This window comes from Lemur catta, chromosome 15 (genome assembly GCF_020740605.2).
Source record: "Lemur catta isolate mLemCat1 chromosome 15, mLemCat1.pri, whole genome shotgun sequence".
In the NCBI taxonomy this organism is placed as follows: Eukaryota; Metazoa; Chordata; class Mammalia; order Primates; family Lemuridae; genus Lemur; species Lemur catta.
This window is the reverse complement of record NC_059142.1, coordinates 50,501,865-50,524,824: the sequence shown is the minus strand read 5'-3', so window position 1 is coordinate 50,524,824 and position 22,960 is coordinate 50,501,865. Positions and strand designations below refer to the sequence as shown.

Below are 22,960 nucleotides of genomic sequence, written 5' to 3'. Positions count from 1 at the left end.
GGGGCGACCACAGTAGAGGTGCTACAGTGATGCTACTGCTTCTTGTTTCAGGGTGCAGCAGAAGACCCCCAGACGGCCCTGGCGCTGAACCTTGACTCTGCGTTGGTGAAGAAGAAGTCTGATCCCGAGGGACCCACACTGCTCTTCCCCGAGAGTGAACTTTCCATCCGGATAGGTAGAGCTGGGCTTTTGTCAGGCAAGCTCTTTGCTGCAGACGCTGAGCTGGGCTAGGTGGTGTGGACTTGGTACTGGTGCTAGGATGAGTAGGAATGAGGGAAATGCCAGGCTCTCTGTCCCGTGCCTCCAAACTGCTCACCCTACCATTGCCTAGAACTAAACTGGCATCTGGCCCGGCATCTTCTTTTCTCATTTGTCCTCCAAACCACCTGCTTAGTCTACAGGAGGTAATGGTACCTTTTGATCCTCTTTCAACTTGAAGTGGACAGGGGTCACTCTGATGGGGCTGGAACTGATTTGAGTTAGTGTCAGCATTTGTCCCTTAATGTCCCCTTTCCTAATGAACCCTGAGTGCTCCTTTTCATTTATGTGACTTTCACCTTTTTGATTCACCTGGGAGGAAGGGCAGATGTTTCTCTAACTGATGCACTGATTTTGGAGCCGGAAAACCTAAAGACGCTGAGAGCAAGGTTATGCCTTTTCTCTTGAGTTAGAGGGAACGCTCCTCGAGAGGAGTCGGACAGCACTTCCCACGTCTCCATGGGGAGGGGCCTTGTTTTCCAGCCTCAGGGTCAGACTCTCCTCTCCTTGCCCTGACATTGCTCACAGAGGGCACTTGGCTAACTTAAGGGCCAGCTAGCGTGGGGAGAGTTGCATGCTTTCTTTTCCTTTGAATTTATGTATGAAGTTCCCTCGTTTAATCCTGCAAGCCCCCGGTACCCTGGATTTAGGAACCAGTGCTGCTGAGAACCGCGGGGCCTCTTAGCACTCTCCGGAGTGAATGGAGGAAAAACCACTTGGCCACTGGTCACTGCCTTCCCAGGAGGGGCCTAAGGGGAAAAAGTCCTTCCACATTTCCATGCTGACATTTTAATCTAATCTTCTTGCCATCTCTAGGCCAAGATGATTTCTAGCCCTCGGGGAGAGCAAATGTAAAAACGTTACAGCTCTGGTTCTCTGGTGTCTGCGTTCAGATTATGTCCCGTGTGAATTATTCATGGAGAACTCGAATGTCTTCTCCACGTGGGTTAGTCCTCGCTGCCTCCCACAGCGTCACGTGGGACAGAACCAGGAAATAAAAATTTCCTTTACTGGGAGCTTAAGTCCTAGAGGGTTAGAAAGACAAACCAGCCCCCTGCCTGCCATCACACACATCATTTGTACTCGGATCCCAACGACTTTGCTGCTGACTTCTGTTCTCCTTTTATTGGAGTACAGTCAAGGACTGTCCTAGTGGCAAGGGTGCGGTGCTGTGTTCAAGTAAACTTGTCATTTTTTACGGGGACACAGAGACATGGGCCTTTCTGCCGATTCTCACGAGCATGATGGTGCCGGGCCCCCTGTGTGCCCCTTTGAAGACTTTCCAAAGCCGATTCTGAGCCTTCACTAGATTTAAAAACTTGGCCAGACTTTATTCTATCCCATTTTTGTCTTCGAGGCTGTAGGGTGGGGAGAGAGTTGGTGCCTGTTGATCAGAAAGTGGCAAGTTTTTCATTGGACCTTTTTTCAACAGGGCCACAGCAAGGACAGGACTGGGGGAGTGGGGACTGCCCGATCTTCCTGGCTGGTCCGGAGCCAGGTGGTGGCGGGGCCGTGTGCGGGAGGGAGATGCAGTCCTGTCCCCCTGCTCGAGAACACCAGGCACAGCCTGTTACCAGGTTACCAGGCAACCCTTGTAACCGCTGCTGGCTGTTCCGATCCAAAGGCAAATGCAGCCCTGGGGGGAGCACTAGGGTGGTCTCCCAGCCATCTCTTGAAAGGTCGCTGTTCTTCTCACCTGCACACACCTGTGGGTGTCAGGCAGCTGAGGACTCTAAAACAGATAATCTGATAATGGCTATTTGGTGACCGGCCTCATGCAGATGGAGCCTGAATATGCACTGTTTGTACCATCTGGATTTGCCCTCAAGCCTGCTGTAAATGGAGCAAGGAGATTGGTTTAATGGGCATTTAGTGACTAACATCAGCCTTTAAAAAATATTGGTGCTGCTGCTGTCATGTCCCGTAATTGGCTCAGCACGAGGAGGAGCCAGGAGAGCCGCCCCACGGGGGAGACGTTCAGCTGTTCTCGGCAGCAGCGGCAGCCTGAGCCGGGAAGAACGTTTAGGAGATTCTTTCCTATTTATGTCCTGGTGCCAAATGTTTTACGTTATCAACTATTTTCAAAGCTGGGGATCTTTGGGGACTTAGCTTGGCCAGAAATTCTTCTAAAACTGCCCGTTTTTCCTCCTGCTTTTCCCTCTCCTCATCTATCCATCTCCAACTAGCTTTCTTTTCATTAAAAATATAATGATACGGGTTAAAAATAAAAAGTAATTTTTCCTCCAGCTTCAAATCCCTTCTGGTCTGGTCCTCCATCTCAGACACGGGCGTTGTCTCTAGTTTCTTGTGTACTCCTTCAGAAATACTATATTTATACAGTCACACTTGACCCCTTGTTCTGAACCTTGTGTTTCTGCACTTGAGACACTTTGGTATTTGTTTCCTGGGTACTCATAGATCCTGTGCTTGTTTTTGGCCATGACATTCTCTAATTGGTCCCTTCTTCATGCCCTGTAGATTAATCCTGGTGTTTTGCTATTATGAAGAATGCGGCAGGGAGCGTTTTAACATGCACATCTCTGTGGGCAATTATGCCATTGAGTCAGTTCTAGACATTGGGCCGGGGGGTTCTTTACATCTGGGGTCCATCCCTGGGTGCCAAAGGGCTCATGAACCGCGTGAAATTTGATGCAAAATTTGTGCATGTGTGTGTTTTGTGAAGGTGAGGGACTATAACTTTCACCACACCCCAGGTGGCTCTATGACCCAGTGTGTCGTTCTGGACTTGGACTTGTCTGCCTCAGCTTCCCCTATTCAGCTGTCAGGTTGGACTGTTCTGTTTTTTTCCCTTACTAGCGGCTTCTTTAGGCTAAAGAGAGGCTTGTGAAAAGCAAATCAATCTTTTCTTTTACTGCAATGATTGTTAACTACCCCATGTAAGTGTGTGGTTTGTTCTGGGGGAGGAAGCTGAAACAGTATTCACAAGTGGACTTTAGTATTATTGCTCTGTTGTACTATGCTCTGTTAGCACAGTGAGTGGAGAATTGTCCATTTCGTGTATCTGTGGAAGGCACAGGAGTAGGCATTATTTTCTGGTAGAGAAAGAGGTGGGTTTACCTTAGGAGATTATTTAGTTGTGAGGTGGCACCTGTGCATTTTCTGTAAATCTTATGACACTCCAGTTAGAAACAGATTTTCCCTCAATGCCCTATTTTTTTGTTAAAGGAGAATTCACTTGGCAATAATAATCCTACCTAGATAGTCTTGCAGATCGGATGCAATTATTTAAGCCATGTTTTGCAAAATGAAACTGAGGCAGCCCTGGTGTCAAATGTGTTATAGAAGTGCAGTCTCTGGCCCACTAGCAATGTGTGTTTCTTTGTTTTCTACTCTAAAATCTGGAATTCCTTATGACACTGCCACTGATTGGCTGGGTAGCACTTTCCTATGGAAATGGTTTTGAGGGAGATTATCTTCTTTCCTTCCTCCCCTACCCCCTGTTTTTTCTTTCTTGAGACAGAGTCTCACTCTATTGCTCAGGCTGGAGTGCAGTGGTACAATCATAGCTCACTGCAGCTTTCAACTCCTGAACTCGAGCTGTCCTCGCTTCAGCTCCCAAGTAGTTGGGACTACAGGCATGTACCACCATGCCTAGCTAATTTTCTTCTTCTTCTTCTATTTTTTTTTTTGTGAGAGGTGGGAGGAGATCTGGCTGTGTTGCCCAGGCTAGTCTCAAACTCCTGGCCTTAAGCAGTCCTCCCACCTTGTCCTCCCAAAGTGCTGGGATTACAGGCACAAGCCACTGCACTCGGCCCAGTTTCCTTTCTAACTCAAGGTTCCCAAGGGCTGACCCTGATCAGCACCTACCAGGATTGTCCCATTGAGAACCACGATGGAGTTCTGGTGATCCTTGGACCCCTTCTCCTGCCTCAAGGCGCGCTCTCTTCTCTAGGTATAACACCATCCTCTTTTGATCTTGTGCTTGGAGTCATCCCTTTCCCCCATTTTCCCTGTTAAACATCCTCTGGGAAAAGATCTGGTGAACAGGGAGGTATTGACAATTAACGTCACATCTTAATACTACTCAGGTGTTTGTGTTTTAACTGGGAACAATTTCTCTAGTTGAACGAGGGGCCCAGTGGATTTTCCCACTGGTTGGACTTTGGAGGATTATATTTTTAGGCATACGTGTGGAGCTTAGGGAGGGCAGCCAGGCTGTGTGGGATGAAATCTCTTCTTGAAGCAGCTGGTTCTCTCTGCAAGATGAGCCACATACATTCAACCCAACTCCTAGACTTCATTGGCACTGAAATTCCCTAGCCTAAGCCTCTGGAAGGAAAGAAGATGTTATTTAAACAGCTACAAGGTTCTTATGACAAGCACTTTTTTCTTCTTCTGTATCTTCTAACTTTCCGTGTCTTCCAGAAGGAGATGTTCCTTTTGTCACTGATATTTCCAGTCAAATTCGGTAAACTAAAATTTGATCGAGTCAGATGTAGCTCCTCGGAGAAATTCTGAGTTTCTTTATAACTAGGTCTTCGAAATAGTGCATTTAGGGAAATCTCTGAGATGTTATTAATTTTGACTTTTTATTGATAAGATCTCTAAAAATGAAAGAATAATTTCATAGTAATTCACGTAGGTTTAATGTCTTGGAAAGTGGTTTTTGCAATTAGACTATTTTTTTTTTTTTGATACTGTTTTTTTTTGGGGGAGACTTTAAAGTCGTCTCCTGGGCTGACTGGGAGGAGCTGCCTAGGACCTGGAAGATAGGCTGGCCCTGGCTTTGCTACCTCCTTTCTGGGCTTGGACCTGTAACCTGGGATTCTTCATTAAAAGGGTGGGAATGAAGCCAACTGGCTTTTAAAATGGGCCACATGAAAAATGTTTTGCAGGAGGACAAAGAGCAAAGGGCTTAATAATAATAATTTCCAGGAGCCCTTCAGCATCACGGATATTAAATAAAATAAGGATCTGATACAGAAATACTCTCTTGGGACAGGGCTTTGTGCAGGCAGCATGAGAGGGTTCATGTCCTAGCTCATAAGACCACTGTCAGGTGGGTACACTTTATAGACTGAAGAATGTTATATTTGGCCCGACCAATGTTTTAGTACCCAAATAGCATTTTTCCCTGTTTATTTTCCTTTTTGTAAAAAAAAAAAAAAAAAAAAAAAGTCCTGATTTTTAAGCTAGGCAGTCATTTCAGAGTGAATTTTCACGTGGCATGGCCTGGGGCAATTTTCCACTTAGATTAGTTTGCTAGGCCATAACAAAGTACCATAAACTGGTGGCTTAAGCAGTGGAAATTTATTTTTTCAGTTCTGGAGGCTGGAAGTCTGAGGGTAAGGCATTGGCAGGGTTGGTTGCCTTCTCCTTGGCTCGTGGACAGCTGTCGTCTCCCTGTGGCCTCACGTGGTCTTCCCTCTGTGCCTGTCACTGTCCCAATCTCCTTTTCTTATAAGGACACCTGTCATATTGGATTAGGGCCCACTCTAAGGACCTCATTTTGACCTAATTCCCACTTTAAAGATCCCATCTCCAAATACAACTACATTCTTAGGTGCTGGGCACTAGGACGTCAACATATGAATTTGGAGGTAGGGGACACATAATGGCCCGTAACAGCACTGAACGGTTTTTTGAGAAGTTGTCTTCCCGCGCACGGAATACCAGGTAGCAAGAGAACCTGGTTCTCTTTGTTTCTCTTTTAGGTTCTCACTGTACTTCTTTCTCCTTGTGATAGTCTCACACCTGCATGGGCTGGGAATGCTGAGCACACGAGGCAGAAGGAGTTGAGTGAAGCTGGAAGGTTACTTGGAGAAAGCAACGAGAAAGAAAGATTTTGAGTCTGTTCCTGTGACACTGTGGGCAGGTGTACGTCTGTGCTAAGGGATCAATGGGCTGGCACAATGCTCTCCAGCGTCACCTGAAATGATTGGCTGGGGTAACTTCTGGGGAGATGAAGAGTGACACACACTCAAACACGTAGAAATACTCCCCTGACCGCAGTAGGTTCCCATTGCTGTCATAACAAAGGACAAGTTGAGCATCCCAAATCTGAAATCTGCAAAGCTCCAAAATCCAAAACTTTTTGAGTTACCAACATGACACTCAAAGGAAATGTCCATTGGAGCATTTTGGATTTTTGGATTTGGAATGCTCAACTGCTAAGTACAATGCAAACGTCTAAAATCAGAAACACTTCTGGTCCTTAGCATTTCAGATAAGTGATACTGAACCTGTACTCCAAACTGAGGGGTTTCAAACAATAGAAATTTATTCTCTCACAGTTCTGGAAGCCAAAAGTCTGAAATCCTGGTGTTGGCAGGGGCCCTGCTCTCTCTGAAACTCTAGGAGAGCATCCTTCCTTGCCTCTGCTAGCTTCTCACGGCTCCCAGCATTTCTTGGCGTGTAGCTGCGTCACTCCAGTCTCTACCCCCACGGGAACATGGCCTTCTTCCCAGTGTGTATCTGTGTCTTTGTATGTCTATGTCCACACTCCCTCCTCTGTGTCTTACAAAGGCAGCGGTCATTGGATTTAAGGCCTTCCTGATCCGGTATGACTGCTTCTTAACTAAGTACATCTGCAAAGACCCAATTTCCGAGTAAGGTCCCCTTCTGAGGTTCTGGTAGACGTGAATTTTGGGGAGGACGGTCTTCAACACAGCACGCTGACCAACCCCACACTCTGACCCCTCCCTGACCGGGCTAGGGGCTTAGTTGGTCCAGAGGAGTGAGCTTATCTTGTGCAAGTGAGGGGGGAGGCGGAGACAGGGGGGGAGCAAGAGGACACTAATCTTCACAGTAATAACAGCCCATTTAATTCATCTGGAGCCTTCAGAGCAGCTGCCGGGTGCTTTGTTTGAAATATTCATTAAGTGTCTACTGAGGAGTTAGGGATACTGTCTCCTTATGCAAAATTTAACATTTGCTTGGTTAGCACGTTCTATCATATTTATAAGAGTTCTGACACATTCATTTTGGCTCATAAGTCTGTTAAACTAGGAAATGTGTTTTTAATGTGCTTTGGGGAAACAGAACAGATGAGGAGCTTGGGTAGCGCCGGCATCCGTTAGGATGTTCCCGCCAGGCTTTTATCACCCGAAGATTTAGGAGGCTGTGCCCAAAGCCAGCCAGCCTTTCATATGGTTTTGCTTTGTTTTTCAGATGTTACTTTTTGCAGAAGCTCCTTATGCTGGGGAAGCACAGGGTGGCACTTTGGTTTCGAGCATTTGGGATCTTTAGAAGTCCTTTCTATTTATTTGATCCCATCTCATTTTTCCCCCCTTTTGCCTGTTATTGAAAGCACCTAATCTGCACACGGTGGCTCACACCTATAATCCTGGCTCTTGGGGAGGCCAAGGCCGGAGGATCGCTTGAGGCCAGGAGTTGGAGACCAGCCTGGGCAGCACAGCAAGACCCTGTCTGAACAAAAACAATTTTAAAAAATTTGTCAGGCATGGTGGTGTGTGCCTGTAGTCCCAGCTACAGGGGAGGCTGAGCCCAGGATTTTGAGGGTGCAGTGAGCTATGGTGCACCACTGCACTCTGGTCTGGGCAACAGAGCAAGACCCTGTCTCAAAAAAAAAAAAAAGTACCTAGTAAGGAATGGAAGCTGGTTTTGAGTCTGTGAAACCAGCAGGAAATCGATGCCACTTGGTGGGATAGGCAGCCTCCGCGAAGGAAAGGGCTGGGGGGTTTGAACTTGTGTAAAGAACAGCAAGCACCCTGGCCTCTGGGAGGGGCCCACGCCACACTGCCTTACAGAAAAGGAGTCAGTGAGATGCTCCACATGACCTGTCTGCTTAGTCAGCAGGCGCCGCCTGTTTGACCCTCTGGCTCCTCTTCGGGATGTGTGTGTTCTAGTATTCTGTTCTGCTGTCTGGCGTATTTCCCCTCCTGGGATCAGAGAAAGAAAATAGCTCGGTGTATCTGAAAACTAAGTCAGTTGTTTCAAGGAAACATGATGTCGAGGTTCATAGCATTTTGGAGCTGGATGTTCAGGGACTTAACAGCAACTCCCTGTAGGTTTTCTGAGCTAGAGCTCACTCTGGATCACCACGAACTCATCATGAGCTGGTCGGGAGACAGAGGCATTTCTTGAGGCTGGCAGCGGAGGGAAGCCCAGGGGATGGTCTCGTAACCCTTAGATACGGTGAACCAGAAACCTCCGCTGTCCTCCCCAGGAGACCGGGCGCACCTGGGGGCTTCCCAGCAAGCATGCTCAGCAGCCGCGGGGAGGTTTGCTCAGGCGCAGTGAAGACTGACTGTGTTCTTTCCAGTAGAGAAGCCCCTGTCGTACACACACAAACAGGAGGTACGTGCCCTGAAGGAGATCCACATCTCGGGAAACAAATACGGGCCATTTTACACGGTTCAACGTACTCTACGTAAACCACTAACAATCACCTAAGTGGGTGCTGAGTATCTCCTTGGTGCCCACCACGCAGAGTCCGACTCAGTGTCCAGCACAGTCCGTCATACCAGCTGTCCCCGTTGTCCGTAGGGTCCCCCACCCACTGCCACCACTCTGGCCTTAGTGGGCCTCGCTCCTAACTCCCCTCCAGCCCAGATGCAGACAGAGACCTTCCTGTCTTAAAGCCCTTCCAAGAGCCACTGGCCAGTGAGATTTTATTCAAGGCTTGGGGACAAGCAAAGGAATAACAAAGGGAAAAGAATTTCAGCTGGCCAAAGCCAGCACAGCTGGTGGAGCCCACTACTTCTTGCTAACGTCTTTTCCATGGGGAGAGCCCCTGTCTGGCTGCAGGGCTGGGGCCTTACTTAGTTCTGCGTCTTTGGTCCTGCCCAGATCCTGCCCAGAGGTGTAGAACTCAAGGTTTAGTGTTTTCCAGATTTTCAGACCTGCCTCCACAGAGAGAGGCCATCTCTACCCGCAGGGAAGGCCTGCCTGCCTTCCCGATCCCCAGAGCCCGTCCCGGGATCTCCCTTCTGTTTTCCAGGGTAACTGCCAGGGATTTTCCACTTTTTTCAGATGAGATCCCACCCGGACCCATGACCTATAGCCACACCCTGTGGTCTCACCAGACAAGAACGTCAGTATTCATTAGTTCAGCATTAGTTACAAGACAGTGGCCACATCGGGGTCATCTCTGAAAATGTGCAACTTGGTCTCAAAAACCCTACAGAATCACACAAATTTTAGGATTCCGAGCTCCGTGGCCATTTCAAAAACATTTGTCTAATTGCCCAGGTGATGAAGAGCATGAATGTTCTTTAAAGTTTACTTTTAAATTTATATAAGAAGCTCACTTGCTTGGTGTATTTCTATGAGTTTTAAAAAAATGCCCAGACGGGTGTCCTCACCACCACAATCAGGATATGGGACAGTGTCGTCACTTGGCACCATGCGTTTGAGAGTCCTTGGTGACGTTGCAGGTATGAATAGTGTGTTCCCTTTCTTGGCTGAGTAGTATTCCATTGGGTGGCTGCCCTGCAATTTGTCTACTCGTTCATCAGTTGAAGGATATTTGTGGTGTTCCCTAATTTTTTGGCAGTTAGGAATAAAACTGCTATGAACACTTGATGCAGATATTATGTAAACATGAGTTTACATTTCCCCTGAGTAAATACCTAGGTGTGCGATTGCTGGGTCATGTGACAGGTACGTATGTAACATTATAGGAAACCTCCAGACTGTCTCCAGCATGGCTGTGCCATTCTTCAGTCCCAGGAGAGCGGAGGTTGCTCTGCATCCTCACCAGCCCTTGGCACTGTCAGTTTTTGGTCTGGTTTTGTTTTTAAAATTTTAGCCATTCTAATGAGTATAGTGGTCTCTTGTGGTTTTAATTTGTATTTCTCTAATGACTAATGATATCGAGCATCTTTTCATGTGCTCACTTGCCATCTGTACATCTTCTTTGGTGTCAAAATCTTTTGCTCATTTTTTAATGAGTTTGTTTTTTATTTCTTTTCTCTTTGAGACAGAGTCAGGCTGGAGCACAGTGGCATCACCATAGCTCACTGAACCTCAAACTTCCGGGCTCAAGCAATCTTCCTGCCTCAGCCTCCTGAGTAGCTGGGACTACAGGTGCACACCACCATGCCTGGCTAATTTTTCTATTTTTTTTTTTTTTTTGAGATGGGGTCTCGCTATGTTGCCCAGGCTGGTCTCGAACTCCTGGGCTCAAATGATCCTTGCACCCCTGCCTCACAAAATGCTAGGATTACAGGTGTGAGCCATTGTGCCTGGCCTGTTTAACTATTGTAGAGTTTTGAGAATTCTTTATATATGTGTGTGTGTGTGTGTGTGTGTGTGTGTGTGTCTATTTTTTTCCTGGATACAGATCCTTTGTCCAGATACATGATTTGCATTAATTTTCTCCCAGGGTGTGGCTTGCCTTTTTGTTCTTTTTTATCTTTATTTTTTCATTCTAATTTGCCACATGGTATCAATTATTAACAGTGCCTTTGCAGAACAAAAGTTTTTAATTTTGATGAAGCCCAATTTATCAGGTTTTTTTTTTTTTTTTAAGGGATTGTGCTTTTGGTGTCATATCTAAGAATCCTTTGCCTAATTCAAGCTCACAAAGATTTTCTCCTGTGTTTTTTTTCCTAAAAGTTTTACATTTAGGTCTATGATCCATTTTGAGGCTTTTCTTTTTTTTAAATTGGATGTCAGAGTTAAACGTTCAGTTTTTTTCATTTGGAAGTTCATTGGTCCCATCCCCATTTATCAAAAAGACTATCTTTTCTCCATTGGGTTGCTTTTGCATTTTGTAAATAATTCCCCATATTGTTTGGGTCTATTTGGGGGCTCTTATGGTTCATTGGTTCATGTGTCTACCTTTTTACCAATGTCACTCTCTTGATTACTGTAGCTTTATAGTATAGTAAGTTTTGAAATCAGGTATGTCTTCCCATTTTGTTCTTGTTTTTCAGAATTGTATTAGCTATTCTATTTCCTTTGCCTTTAGAATCACCTTGCCAATATCTAAAAAAAAAAATCTTAATGGGATTTTGATTGAGATTGCATTGAATCTATAAGTCAATTTGGAGAAAATTGACCCTGGCTCTACAAAAAAGAAAAATTAGTGTGGTGGTGCGCACCTGTAGGTCCCACCCACTCAGGAGGCTGAGGCAGGAGGATCACTTGAGCCTGGGAGTTTGAGGTTGCTGTGAGCTATCCTGTGAGCTATCATGATGCCACTGCACTCCAGGGGCGATAGAGTGAGACCGTTGTTCCTCCCCTCCAAAAAAGAAAAGAAATTAAGCACAATGTGTGGTTAAGGACGTATATACCATAAAATAGATGTGACATGTTATAGAGCATTGGGGTTGTGGAGGATGTGTGTTGTGAGAGCAAGGGATACAGTCACAGTGTGTGATGGGGACAAGGGCTCGTGGTCTGCTAGCATCAGAGTGGACGTTGTTTATCTTTCCCTTTCCTCTGCTGAGGAGATGGAACAAGGTCTGAGATCAGAGGATGAAAGTTGAAGTTATAAGCATTTGAATCACACGGTGGACTGAGCTCCCCAGCACTGGAAGGATTCAAGCAGAAGTGCGGTGACCAATGGTCAGGGAGGTTATAGCGGGGCTTCCTGCGTGGTGTGGAAGTTTGGGTTGAGTAACTTGCTGAGACTCTCGTCACGCTCCAGCGTTCCTCACCCATGAGCCTGCCAAGGACACCTGGTAAGGGGAAAGTGCACCTGAGCCCAAGGATCCCACCTCTTCTCTCTACCGAGTTGGAGAAGGGCTCGTGTGACATTGAAATCTGGGGCAGCGGATGAAAGGAGGGCAGGTTCTGGTCTGAGATCTTGGGATCAGGGAGTGGGAGCTTGGGCACAGGGTTCAAGGAAGGTGCAGTCCCATAGGTGAGCAGATGCAGTGGCCCGTGCGGCCATCTAGCGGCTGCACGTGCCTTCTCTGGGCTCCTTAGCTACACAGCCTACACTTTCTGCGAGGGGTTGCCATGGCAACCTTTTCCTAGGTCCACCAGTCCTTCTCGACTTGATTAACAAGGTATCTCCTCCTGTTTGGTTTCATCTCATCTTCTCTCTCGTTCTCTCCGTCTCTCTTGGTGTCTCTCACTTCTTTGCATCTCTCTCTCCGTACCCCTCTTTTTGCACCTGCACCCCACTGTGTCTCCTCTCCCAGGTGACCTGCCTCTCTTCTTTTCCGTCAGAGGCTGGAGCGAAGAGTCCTCTCGTGCTGTGTCGGGCCCGCTGGTGCCGTTTGCCGCCCCAGTGCAGCAGTTCTTGGGCGGCACCAGTAATTGGAAAAGCTCTTCAGGGGCACTTTCTCCCCTCTCTGTATAGAGATGTACGCGCGTAGATTCCACCCTGGGGCCCTCCCCTCTTTCTGGAAAATTAGATCTGGGTAAAGTTCTCCTCCAGGCCTTTGCTTTGGATTGGCTTTGCAGAGTGGAAGCGCGTTAGCCTGCAGTGCTAATTAAACTCATCCACGTGATCTGTTGTTAGCGCCCCGCCATATGTTTGGCGTAGAAGTGATGAGTCTGGACACCCATGAGATTTAGTGTGGAGCACGAGCTTCTCCTGGAAGTCATCCTCCTCAGTGTCTCTGCGCTCCACCCGGCCCCTCGTGCAGGCCTGCTTGATTAGAGTTCTTCACCGCTTAGTGTCAAGCTGGAGTCACTTCTTCTGTCTCTTTCTCAGCCAGGGAACAGAGATTTGCCATCTTAATTTTCGTCTTTGCAGGGCCTTATATTCCAGCACTACTCAACTTGAGGATTCTGAATTGTGCAGCTCTTCCCTTTGCCGACAGACACCTGCCTGGGATTGGACAAGAACAGTAGGGATGAGGATAAAAGACCCTGCTGGCATCTGACCAAGATCCTACTACCTGGCCAAGACTTCAGAGCCCGTCTTTGCTAGCGATTGCATTAAGCAGCCCTGTGGCTCGGCCAGTTTTCAGGGCTGGGCCGGTGGAGTGAAGCCTGTGCGGGTGGAATGTCTAACGACAAAGAGGGAACAGGAAAGGCTACAACTGGAATGTAATTGAAACGGTTCTCCCAGAGCTAATGAGCTGCCGCTGGCTTCCCTGCTGGCCTGCTGTTGGGAAGTGGTGGGCTCCCAAAGCTTGTCTAAAATGCTGAATGCAGAGGGCCACACCGAGGCCACTTCTGATCATACGTCTTGACCGGCAGAACAGAGCATTTTGACTCAGAACCTATATTTTAAAAGTCTGGTCAGGAGAGTTCTAGCAAAGGGCTGCAGAGGCTCTGTTTTCCCTGCCTCTCTCGTTATTTCTTCCCGCCCTTGATCCCCATCCAATGTCCTTGCCAAGTCAGGGACATTGCAGTGTCATTTTTCCCTGGGTAAGTTGAGACAGACAAACACATCATTTTTACCCAGTGGGAACTCTGCAGTACCGTGCATTAGACACAAGGATGCATCTTATTTTCTGGGCCTAATATCCTCTTTGAACCAATTGGCAATTATTTTCTTTATAGTATACTTAACAAATTAAATCCACAGTCTCCAAGGGCTGTAAGACCCCCAGGGCACCGCTGGAGGGGAAGGGACTCATCGGCTGTGGCTATCAAAGGGTCTGGATTGCTGTTTTTTTCCCCTTAAGAAAAAAAAAGATACAGCCTTAAGCTTAAAATATGAGATTTCAATACCTGAGAATTTAAACTACATGGGAATGTTGGCTAACAGTTGGCAGCAGGTCTCCCAAGGTTGCTGTGACGTCTGTCTAGACTCTGAAGTGGCTGCTTGCTTTTTTGCCATTTGGGCTCTCACTATGTTGACCCCTGACCCGTCACCCTTAGAGCATCTACCGTGGCTGTTTTGTGGGAAGTGTACACCACCTGAGCACCTGATTAAAAACTACGGACTGCTGGATTCTTGCATTTGGGGTGGAACATCCTTTGTGGGGTAGCCATACCCTGTACATTGCAGGCTGCTTGGCACTCCTGGTTCAGCCACTGCATGCCTGTAGCACTCCCTAGTCACCATGCCAGTGGGGCACAAGTGCCCCAGACATTTTCAGAGGCCCCTAGAGCACTGTCCACAAGGGATCGGATAAGGGCAGGTTGGGTCTTGGGCAAGAAATGCTGGACCCAAGGGGTTTGAATTCCAGCTGAGATTCTGCTTGTGGAGCGGTTGGCCTGGGTCTAGGCTGGATCTGCTGAGGTGGGGAGGGGGGCGCCGTTGGAATGAGCTGAGCTGCTCTGTGGGCTGACTGCCACCCTGTCATTGCCCCTGGCTGGGAACCACTCCTGGAGATCCTCTCCCCAGAAAAGTGCACCTGTGTGGGTTCACATGCATTTTCCAGCCAATTCCTGAGTGTTTCCAAACTGGCCCGGTGCAGGGCCAGCAGTGCCCAGGGCATGTCTGAGCGAAATGCATAAAGCCCACCTGTGGCTCTCTCTGGGCGTCCAGAGATCCTTGGTGATGAGCTCCTGCCAGGTTCCCAGAGTCATGCACGTCCCTTTTTGTCACCCCTGTCTCAAAGCCTTCTCTCTCTTCTGCTGATACTTGAGATTTGGACAGTGGGGAGCCCGCGGTGCAGGCAGGCAGGTGCAGGCCTTGAAGACATATTGACGCAGACTGGAAGGAAACAGGAGAACGAGGTAGGAAATCAATGGTCAGGGCGCTGGGAACCTGCAAAGTCAATTTTTTCCTTCGAAGCCACAGCCCACACTTCTGGTCCATTCTCAGTCCCTGCTTTCCCCCACCCACTGCCCCGTCTAGCTTTGCTTTTCTTCATTCCCCTTCTCACGCCTTACCCGGCGTCACCCCCTGAATGTGACCCTTTGGAGTTGTGCTCTATTCTGAGATCTGGGACCGAGGGAAGAACTCTGATGGCCCCTTCATTTCACCCTTTGCCGGCGGGTTCCTGGTGGGATGGGATCAGGCTCACCATTGCCGGGATTCACAGTTTTCTTTTCTTTTCCTTTTGTGTAGAACTTTCATGTTGTTTTCTTTTGATTAGTTCATTCGGTCACTCATCCTTCCTCGAGCTAGCCACTGCTCCGCCGAGTCAGACCAGGGAACTTGGTCCTGACCCTCACACCTAAAACAGATAATTACACAGTAATTACGAGTAGGTGTGCTGCAGTTCTGATGCTTGATTTCTTTGATAGTCTCCAGAGGGTGCTTATATAGTTGTCTAGAAAAGAACCCAATCATTAGGCCTGGGATCCTCTTCTTCGCAGGAATTTTATCATTTTTCTGGACCAATGAGTGTTATTTGAGCACATCAAATTCAACCCTATGGAGAATCAGTTGGTTTCTTCCTTTACCAACCCATGGCCTTTGGACTGTGGTGTATGGCTCAGGGTGATAGTAGGAATGCTTCCTTCCGTGGATTCTCCCTGTGTGTGTGAAGGGGGAATGTGGGCTTTGCAGTGTGTGTGTGTGTGTGTGCACGCATGTTGACATATTTCCTTCCCAACAGACCTGATTACTGTTGCGTGTAAGAGATGAAATCGCCTATCGATCTCACAGACTGAGCACCATGCTCTTTTTTCCCCTGACGTCTGATGGGAAAGTGAAGGGTAATTATGCATTGGAAGCACACATTAGTCACAGGCGTGTGGGCGGGGAAGTGTGACTGCAACACGGAATCGGCATTCCTGCTGGTCCTTGTCTATGAACACTCACTTATGAAATGTCGGGGACACTCCAGGCAAGGCTTGTGATTACGAAACAGTCAGTTTTTCCCACCCTCATGGGATTGCCTTCCGTTCTATTTAATACCAGCGAGGGCATTTTTAGAACACGTGTTGAAACGTGTATACTTAAAAGCATGGCGGCAGGCTTGGAAATGCTGCTGGATACACTGGTTCAAATCCAGAGCTGGAAAATGAGGTATCAACATCCGTAAGAGGCATCGTCATTCGCAGGTCTGTGTTTGGTACCGTTCAAATCGGGGTAATGGTCTCTTTTATCCAGGAATTCATACGCAGGCTCACAAGGGGCGTTTGTTACCAGAAGACTTTTAGTCTGCTCTTCACCTCAACCCTGTCCCCGAGTGTCCCCTGGGGTCACAAGAAAAAAGGGCTACTAAGTCCCCCCAGTGCTCCAGAGCTCCATTCTGAGGTGCTCAGGAATCCCTTTTGGTTCAAAAATAACAACTTGATTAAAAAGTAATAAAGCCGATATGTGAACAAACGTGACAGAGCCCATCTGACCCAATGAGTAGGGCTCCCTGGAAGTGGTCAACTTGGGACGACGGCATTATTCAGAAGACTTACGGAAGTCTCGTAGAAGGCGGCTTCTCAGGGTTGACTTACAATCCAAGTTTAAAAGCAAAAGAAATTTCATATTTTTGTGGTTGAGCATGACTTTAACAACAACATTCCCCAAACAACTTTGCTCCCCAAAAATATTCAAAATAATTCTTCTGAAGCCAGAAGGGCCACCACTCATTTGTCCCCAAGGAGGGAGGTGGACTTCACGAACGAACCCTGTCTCTGGTGCTGTGTCTCCGGGACATTTTCTCATGTCTGCTTGGCCTTTGTGGCTTTAGGTGGCCTTCTGATGACCTCTAGAGCCAACAAGGTTAGGTTAGAGGTTACAGTAAGAATGCAGTGAGAAGAGAGGAGAGGACACTTTCTCTATATATTTGTTGTCCAAAGCATAGCTGGTTAAAAAAAAATTACGGTTTGAATTTTTTTCTTTTTTGGTGTTAAGTTTCACTGTCAGATGATTCACAAGGATAATGGAATTTACTCAAAATTTGAAGAAGCATTTATATACAGCCAATGGTGCTCAAAGTCTAAGTCTTTCCCAGGAAAGATGATGATTTGAAGGCCTGAAGGCTCACGTTGGGACTCCAGGCTTTTGTTTCTCACATTAGATTGTGCACTAAGAGTTGACTTGAGTTGACTTTGTTTATCGGAGTGGATCAGGCCATACAAGTTGCAGCAAGCAGTTCTCAAATCTCAGTGCTTTACAAATCATGAAGGTTTATTTTGCTTTCAAATAACGTGCAAGCTGCAGGTTGGCTGTGTCTCTCTTCCATGTGTTTTCTCCTCCTGGGTCCCAGGCTGAAACAAGCCCCCGTGAAGGACACGCCCCGGGTCCCAGTGGAGGGAGAAGAATAAGAGCCGGTGGAAACTCGTGCTGCCCTGTAAGGATTCTGCCTGGATGTGGAGTGTTCACATACACATTCTGTTTCCCAAAAAATCACGTGGCAAAGTCTGACATCGTGCAGGGAAGTATGTATGGCCTTTATGGAGTCTCTGCAGTCCAGGTGGGAATGTCAAAATCCCCTACAGGGAAGGGGGAGGCCTGAGTAACTGTGAATACAGTTGCTTCTCTCTGTCTGTGACCAGGGACCTTGTGGCTACAGAGAGCTGAGTTAAGGGACATGAGCATCCTTGGATCGTGGTATCTGTGGGGGTTTCTGGGACCAATCTCCCATGGATACTGAGGGACGACTTCATAATACAGTCTGCTGCATATTTCCCTCCTGGTCACAAGTAATCACTTTTATTTACTGCATGTATAAAATAAATGCACTTCTGACTCATTGGAAGATACCTCAAAATTCTCATCTAATCATGGAATCAAGTGTGAATGTCAGGACGTCAAGAGACTCTTTATCAGATCTGGATTTAGTTCTTATCTGTTAGTTACCTGGCCTGCATGTCACATGTGGTGGGACAGGAATAGGCTAACCCCAGCGAGCACTTCTGCTTGGACAGAGAAAGAGTGGTAGCCACACAGCCATCCCTGGTACGGGTCATTTCTGAAATCGCACTGGACAGACGTAAGAGGGCCGCCCACCCTGGGGGAGGGGTGCTCCTTGAGCGAGCCCTGTTTCTGCATCCTGGAGGAAGCTTTCAAGTCTGTTCACAGAGCTCTTGGCTTCTGCCTCTGGGAGATCCTCCCTTTTTGATGATCCTCTTTGGATACATCTGAAAAAGTATTAGCAAACATATACTCCTTGGAGGCTTAGCCCCTTCCTCAGGCTGCTTCCTGTCTGTAGAAATTTGGGGTGGGGTACGGTGGCTCATGCCTGTAATCCCAGCACTTTGGAAGGCCAGGAATTCAAGACCAGCCTGGACAGCATATCAAGACCCTGTTTCTACAAAAAGTTTTAGAAGTTAGCCAGGCCTGCTGGTACGTATCTGTAGTCCTAGCTATTCAGTAGGCTGAGGCAGGAGGATCGCTTGAGCACAGGAATTCAAGGTTGCAGTGAGCTGTGATCACACCACTGCACTCCAGCCTGGGCAATAGAGTGAGACCCTGTCTTTAAAAAAAAAAAAAAAAAGAAAAAGAAAGAAAGAAAAAGAAATTTCGGACCTCAGAAGTTATTTTACATCTCCAGTGGTCACAGTCCTTTTTAGACCAGGCTGGTGTCTTTTTCATGATGTCACTCACTCTAAACCATTATCAGTTTTTATTTCCATTTGATTTCAGTTACTTTCTGGGCCAATAACCATACCCACAATTCTTTTTTTTTTTTTTTTTTTTTTTTTTTCGAGACAGAGTCTTGCTCTGTCACCCCAGCTAGAGTGCAGTGGTGTCATAACTCACAGGAACCTCAGACTCCTGGGCTCAAGGGATCCTCCTGACTCAGCCTCCCAAGTAGCTGGGACTACAGGCACACATCACCGCAGCCGGCTAATTTTTCTGTGTGTGTGTGTGTGTGTGTGTGTGTGTGTGTGTGTGTGTGTGTGTGTTTTGTGGAGATGGATCTCGCTCTTAGGCTGGCCTCAAACTCCTGAGCTCAAACAATCCTCTTGCCTCAGCCCTGCAGAATGCTAGGATCACAGGCATGAGCCACTGCACCCAGCCAGACTTCTTTTTGAGATAATTTTTTCCAGACATACCTCCCTCTCTAGAATCAATTAGAGCTACTTTGGGCTTCTCAGGTTTCTGCGAGACCATGCCACTAATCATTTTTCCCACAGCCATTTTGCCCAATGAAAACGGTTTACTAGGGGTGGAGTGGGGTAGGATATGGTTAGGGGAGTCTCAGTCCACTTAGAGATGCTCTTGGTTTTGTCTTTCTGAGGCTAGGTCTTAATCATCTTTCCTTCAGGGAGCATTTTTCGCTTTTTTTTTTCCTTTTTTGATAGAAGATAAGAAATAGTTGCATCCTGCAACCTTTTAAGTACCACATTGTCTGGCTTTTTTCCCCCCTCAATCCTATTGGAAAATGAGCTGCTACTTTTCTGAGCTCATCTTTCTTGTAGTCCTTTGGCAAACGCACCTAACAGTAACCAAATCACACTAGTAATGTTCTGTTGTGCAGCCTTTTAGCCGAAAGCCACACATTCGTTACTTGTGACATCTTCCTTTGAAGTTATTACAGGGGACAGTTTTATCAAATGTGTGGCCACTCTATAACAAGGGTCAGTACTTTCCTGTCCTCTAGTAACAATGGCCTCGCTGCTCACTGCCCAGCTCTAAAGCTTATGCCTCGTATTTTAGGTTTATCTGTTGTGTACATCCCACTTCTGGTACTAATTTTGGTATTCGCTTTCCTGCAGCAACATACAGCCCCACAGCTTGGTGGCTCTTAGTAGATGTAGGCTGCAGTTGCCTATGGTTCTGCTTCACCTAATTGTCGTTCTGAGACTCGGGTGGAAGCAGCAAGCTTATGGTGGTCGTACCTGTTCTCGATACCCCTTAAAACTCCTGCTCATGTGTGTACTTCACATCCATTCACGTTCCATGGGCCCAAGCCACTCGTGGCCCAACCCTGATGATGGGGCAGGGGAGTGCAGGTGGCCCGTAGTGCTACACCTTGCATGCCACTGTGCGGGGCTATATGGTTCCTACAGCAGAGAGGAGGACTGAGTAATTGCGAGCGGTTGTTACAGGCTACACCAGGCCTGTCCGGTGTTAGCCAGACAATGACAGGAAGAGCTGAATGATGACCTAAAGTCACACCCAAATCGCTGAACAAAGCAGCATTGGGAAGAGGAGGCTTTAGTATCTCCTCGGAGAGATTTCTTTCAGGTTCTCTCCTGGTGGTGGTTTTACTCCTTGACTTCCTTAGAAGCTCCTTAGGGAAGTGGCAGCATGGCCTGTTTGTGAAGATACCCAGTGAAGTGGGTGTCTGTTTCCCCTCAAAACCTCTCTGCCCTCACCCTCTACACGGCGCGTACACACACGTGTGCTTATGCACACACCCCACCCAACCTTCCAGCACCTTCCTTTGTTGATTGTTTGATGACAAGGATGTGTTTTAAGATTGATGAGAAATCGTGCACCTTTTGTTTCTAAATTCCCCTTTCAACACAGAGCACTGTCTGTTCTGGATCATTAAATTCCCCTTAAGTGGTTGTTTATTGAAGTGAGAGAGGGGCTATAAAGTTGATGGAAGAGCAGATGCTCCTTAGAATAATAAACGGGAAACTCTCCCCTGGGCCTTCGGGAGTTCGTTTGAAGGGTTGCTCCAGATTCGAGCCGGGTGCTTTTGCTGATTTTTTATTTTTACATTTCATTTATTTATTAAAAATTACCCAGTTGCAGGTATTGTGACTATTTCATACCTGATTCTTGTTCCTTGTCTGTGTCTTGATTATATTTGAAGGTTCCTATCTTGCCTGGGTTAATAAGATCTGCAGAGGTGGGAGCCGTATCTCTGTTAGGAGGTGACGTGCTAGCGTGGGAATTTCAGACAGACCTAGGCTTGGGCTCCCCTTGGAATTCTGGCTTTGTCCTCACTTATCGTTATTATATAATTGAATAGTAATATTTATCACACTGGGACTCAGGTAAGATACATAAAGGGACCCGCACAGTGCTTGACATATACTGTCGTCTATAGCTTCTGAGACTCATACTGTTTGCATTTTTTGCCTCTCTAAAATCAGTATTTACCTTACAACCAATGGCATGTCCAGGCGGAATTGACACACTGTGTATAATAATCGTGTGTCTTAAAATTGCTGGTGTCTTAAGGTTTGGGGAAATACGGTAATAGGCACTTAATAAATGGGATTTCAGTGGAACAAATATGAATGGCAGGGATTATTCTTGTATAAGTTTGTGACACATACAATTTACCATCTTTACCATTTCAGAGCGCACAGTTCATTTCATTAGTGTTATGTGTATTCATATTGTGGGGCAATCATATGGGTTTGGGGGACAGTAATGTTGAATTTTTGAAATAGCACATTAATATATTGTCTTGTTGCTGAGGTTTTTGGTGCCTCTTTGAATGTTGCATTTCTGGTGTGCGCCTGACTCACCTCACCTTGGGCCAGGCCCTGGTCGCCCCCTCCCCCTGTCCCCCCCTATCCCAGTAGAGACACAGGGTGATTTTCACGGAGCTCGCACCAGCACAGCTGTCGTGGGTCCAGACGTGGCTGAAAACCCCATAACTTAAAAACACAGGTTTGTAAGACCCGGTAACTGACAAACAGATTTAGCTGGAAAAGTCACCCACCGTATGTGAATTCTTCCCACAGCCGTGACCCAATCACAGCTCAGTTCTCTACCCTGGTCCCCACATTTTCCAAAAGGTTCTTCACAAAGGACAAAGACAGAATTTTCTGGGCGTGACAAGTGTGCAGGGAAAAGCTAAGTGTGACCACAGTGCAGATGGGGGACCATTTGTTTTAATTTAAAAAGGCTTATTGGCTACCGAATCCGGGACGTTTGGGGTTTGAGTGGACCTTTGACATCGCCACCTGGTTCAATGCTCTTCTGCTATACAGAAGGATGACGTGTCCTGCAGGGGAGACAGGACATGCCCCAGGTGGCCTGGTGCATCCTACAAGCTCAGCCCGTTGATTGCACCCTGATCTTTTTGTTCTGCCCCTGACAGGTGATGGTGCTGAGGAGGCCAGGTTAGTTTTATTCTGATCCTTGGCCACCTATAGTGCCCAGCCCCTCATCTGAGCCAGAGACCTTCCTGGTGCAGGGAGGTGTGGTCACATGGGAGCTGGGACTGGCCAGATGGATTGGCTCGAGGACGTCCGCCAGAACACCCAGTGCAGCTCTCTGTCACCTTAATCCTGGCCTGCCAATGATAACTCAGTCGGACCCTTAATGTTACGGCTTCACGTCACGGCGGTTCCTGCATGCTTCTGCTTTGTACCAAGCCCAAGAAAGAGCAGCTGGTGGATTTCAGTGTGGCCCACATGCTGCCAGGCCCTGGCCAAATTGTAAGGCAAATGGAATTTTGTTTTGGAATGTCCTTTCCCTCTTTCTCTCTACATTTCCCTATTTATTTCCAGTGTCCTGCATGCTGCCCAGGTCTCTCCCGCGTGAGCTGCTCCGTGGAGAAGGGGTGATGCTCACTGCCCCTCAGGTGCTCCCCAAGCCCCCCTCACTCCTTCCTTCCGCTCATCCTCCCGAGCTCGCAGTTTCCTCCCAACTCAGTTTAGGTGAGCAGGATGCAGCCTTCCTTGCCGGTGCATCCACAGCCCAGACGCAGCGTTGGTACCTGACAGGGGCTCAGCAACTGCTGGGAAAGCCGAATTATTTGGAGACCCGCCCCAGGAAGTGGGGAAAGAGAGCGTGTTAACCCTTGTGCGTCTTTAGTTGGCAGATTGTAGAAAACATAACCGTTCACCTGCCCCCCCCCCAGCAGCTCTTTGTCATGAACTGGCTGTGGCCTCACAGTGGGAACATGGAGCTGCTCTCCCCTTTGGGTGTCCTTTTACCGAGGGGCGCACGCTTCCTATCTGGTCGCTGAGGATAGAGTCCTTAGAAAATACGACATTTAAACTGGTCCCTTCCTTTCTCTGCCCGGTCCAGTTCCTCATACCCCTCTTTGATGTGCAGATGTTCTAAGGAGTGTATCAATTCTGCCACACTATTAATTAAATGTAAAGTCTCCCT

At 47.4% G+C, this 22,960-nt stretch overlaps 1 protein-coding gene across 4 annotated transcripts in view; it reads left to right on the top strand.

The window, feature by feature from the left end:
* SLC39A11 (solute carrier family 39 member 11) overlaps positions 1 to 22,960 on the top strand; it is a 356,160-nt gene that overhangs the window by 154,418 nt on the left and 178,782 nt on the right. For all 4 annotated transcript variants that reach the window (XM_045525211.1, XM_045525212.1, XM_045525210.1 and 1 more), the window contains exon 5: positions 52 to 175. In XM_045525211.1, the coding sequence (XP_045381167.1) occupies positions 52 to 175 (124 nt within the window). The remainder of the gene's footprint in view (positions 1 to 51; positions 176 to 22,960) is intronic.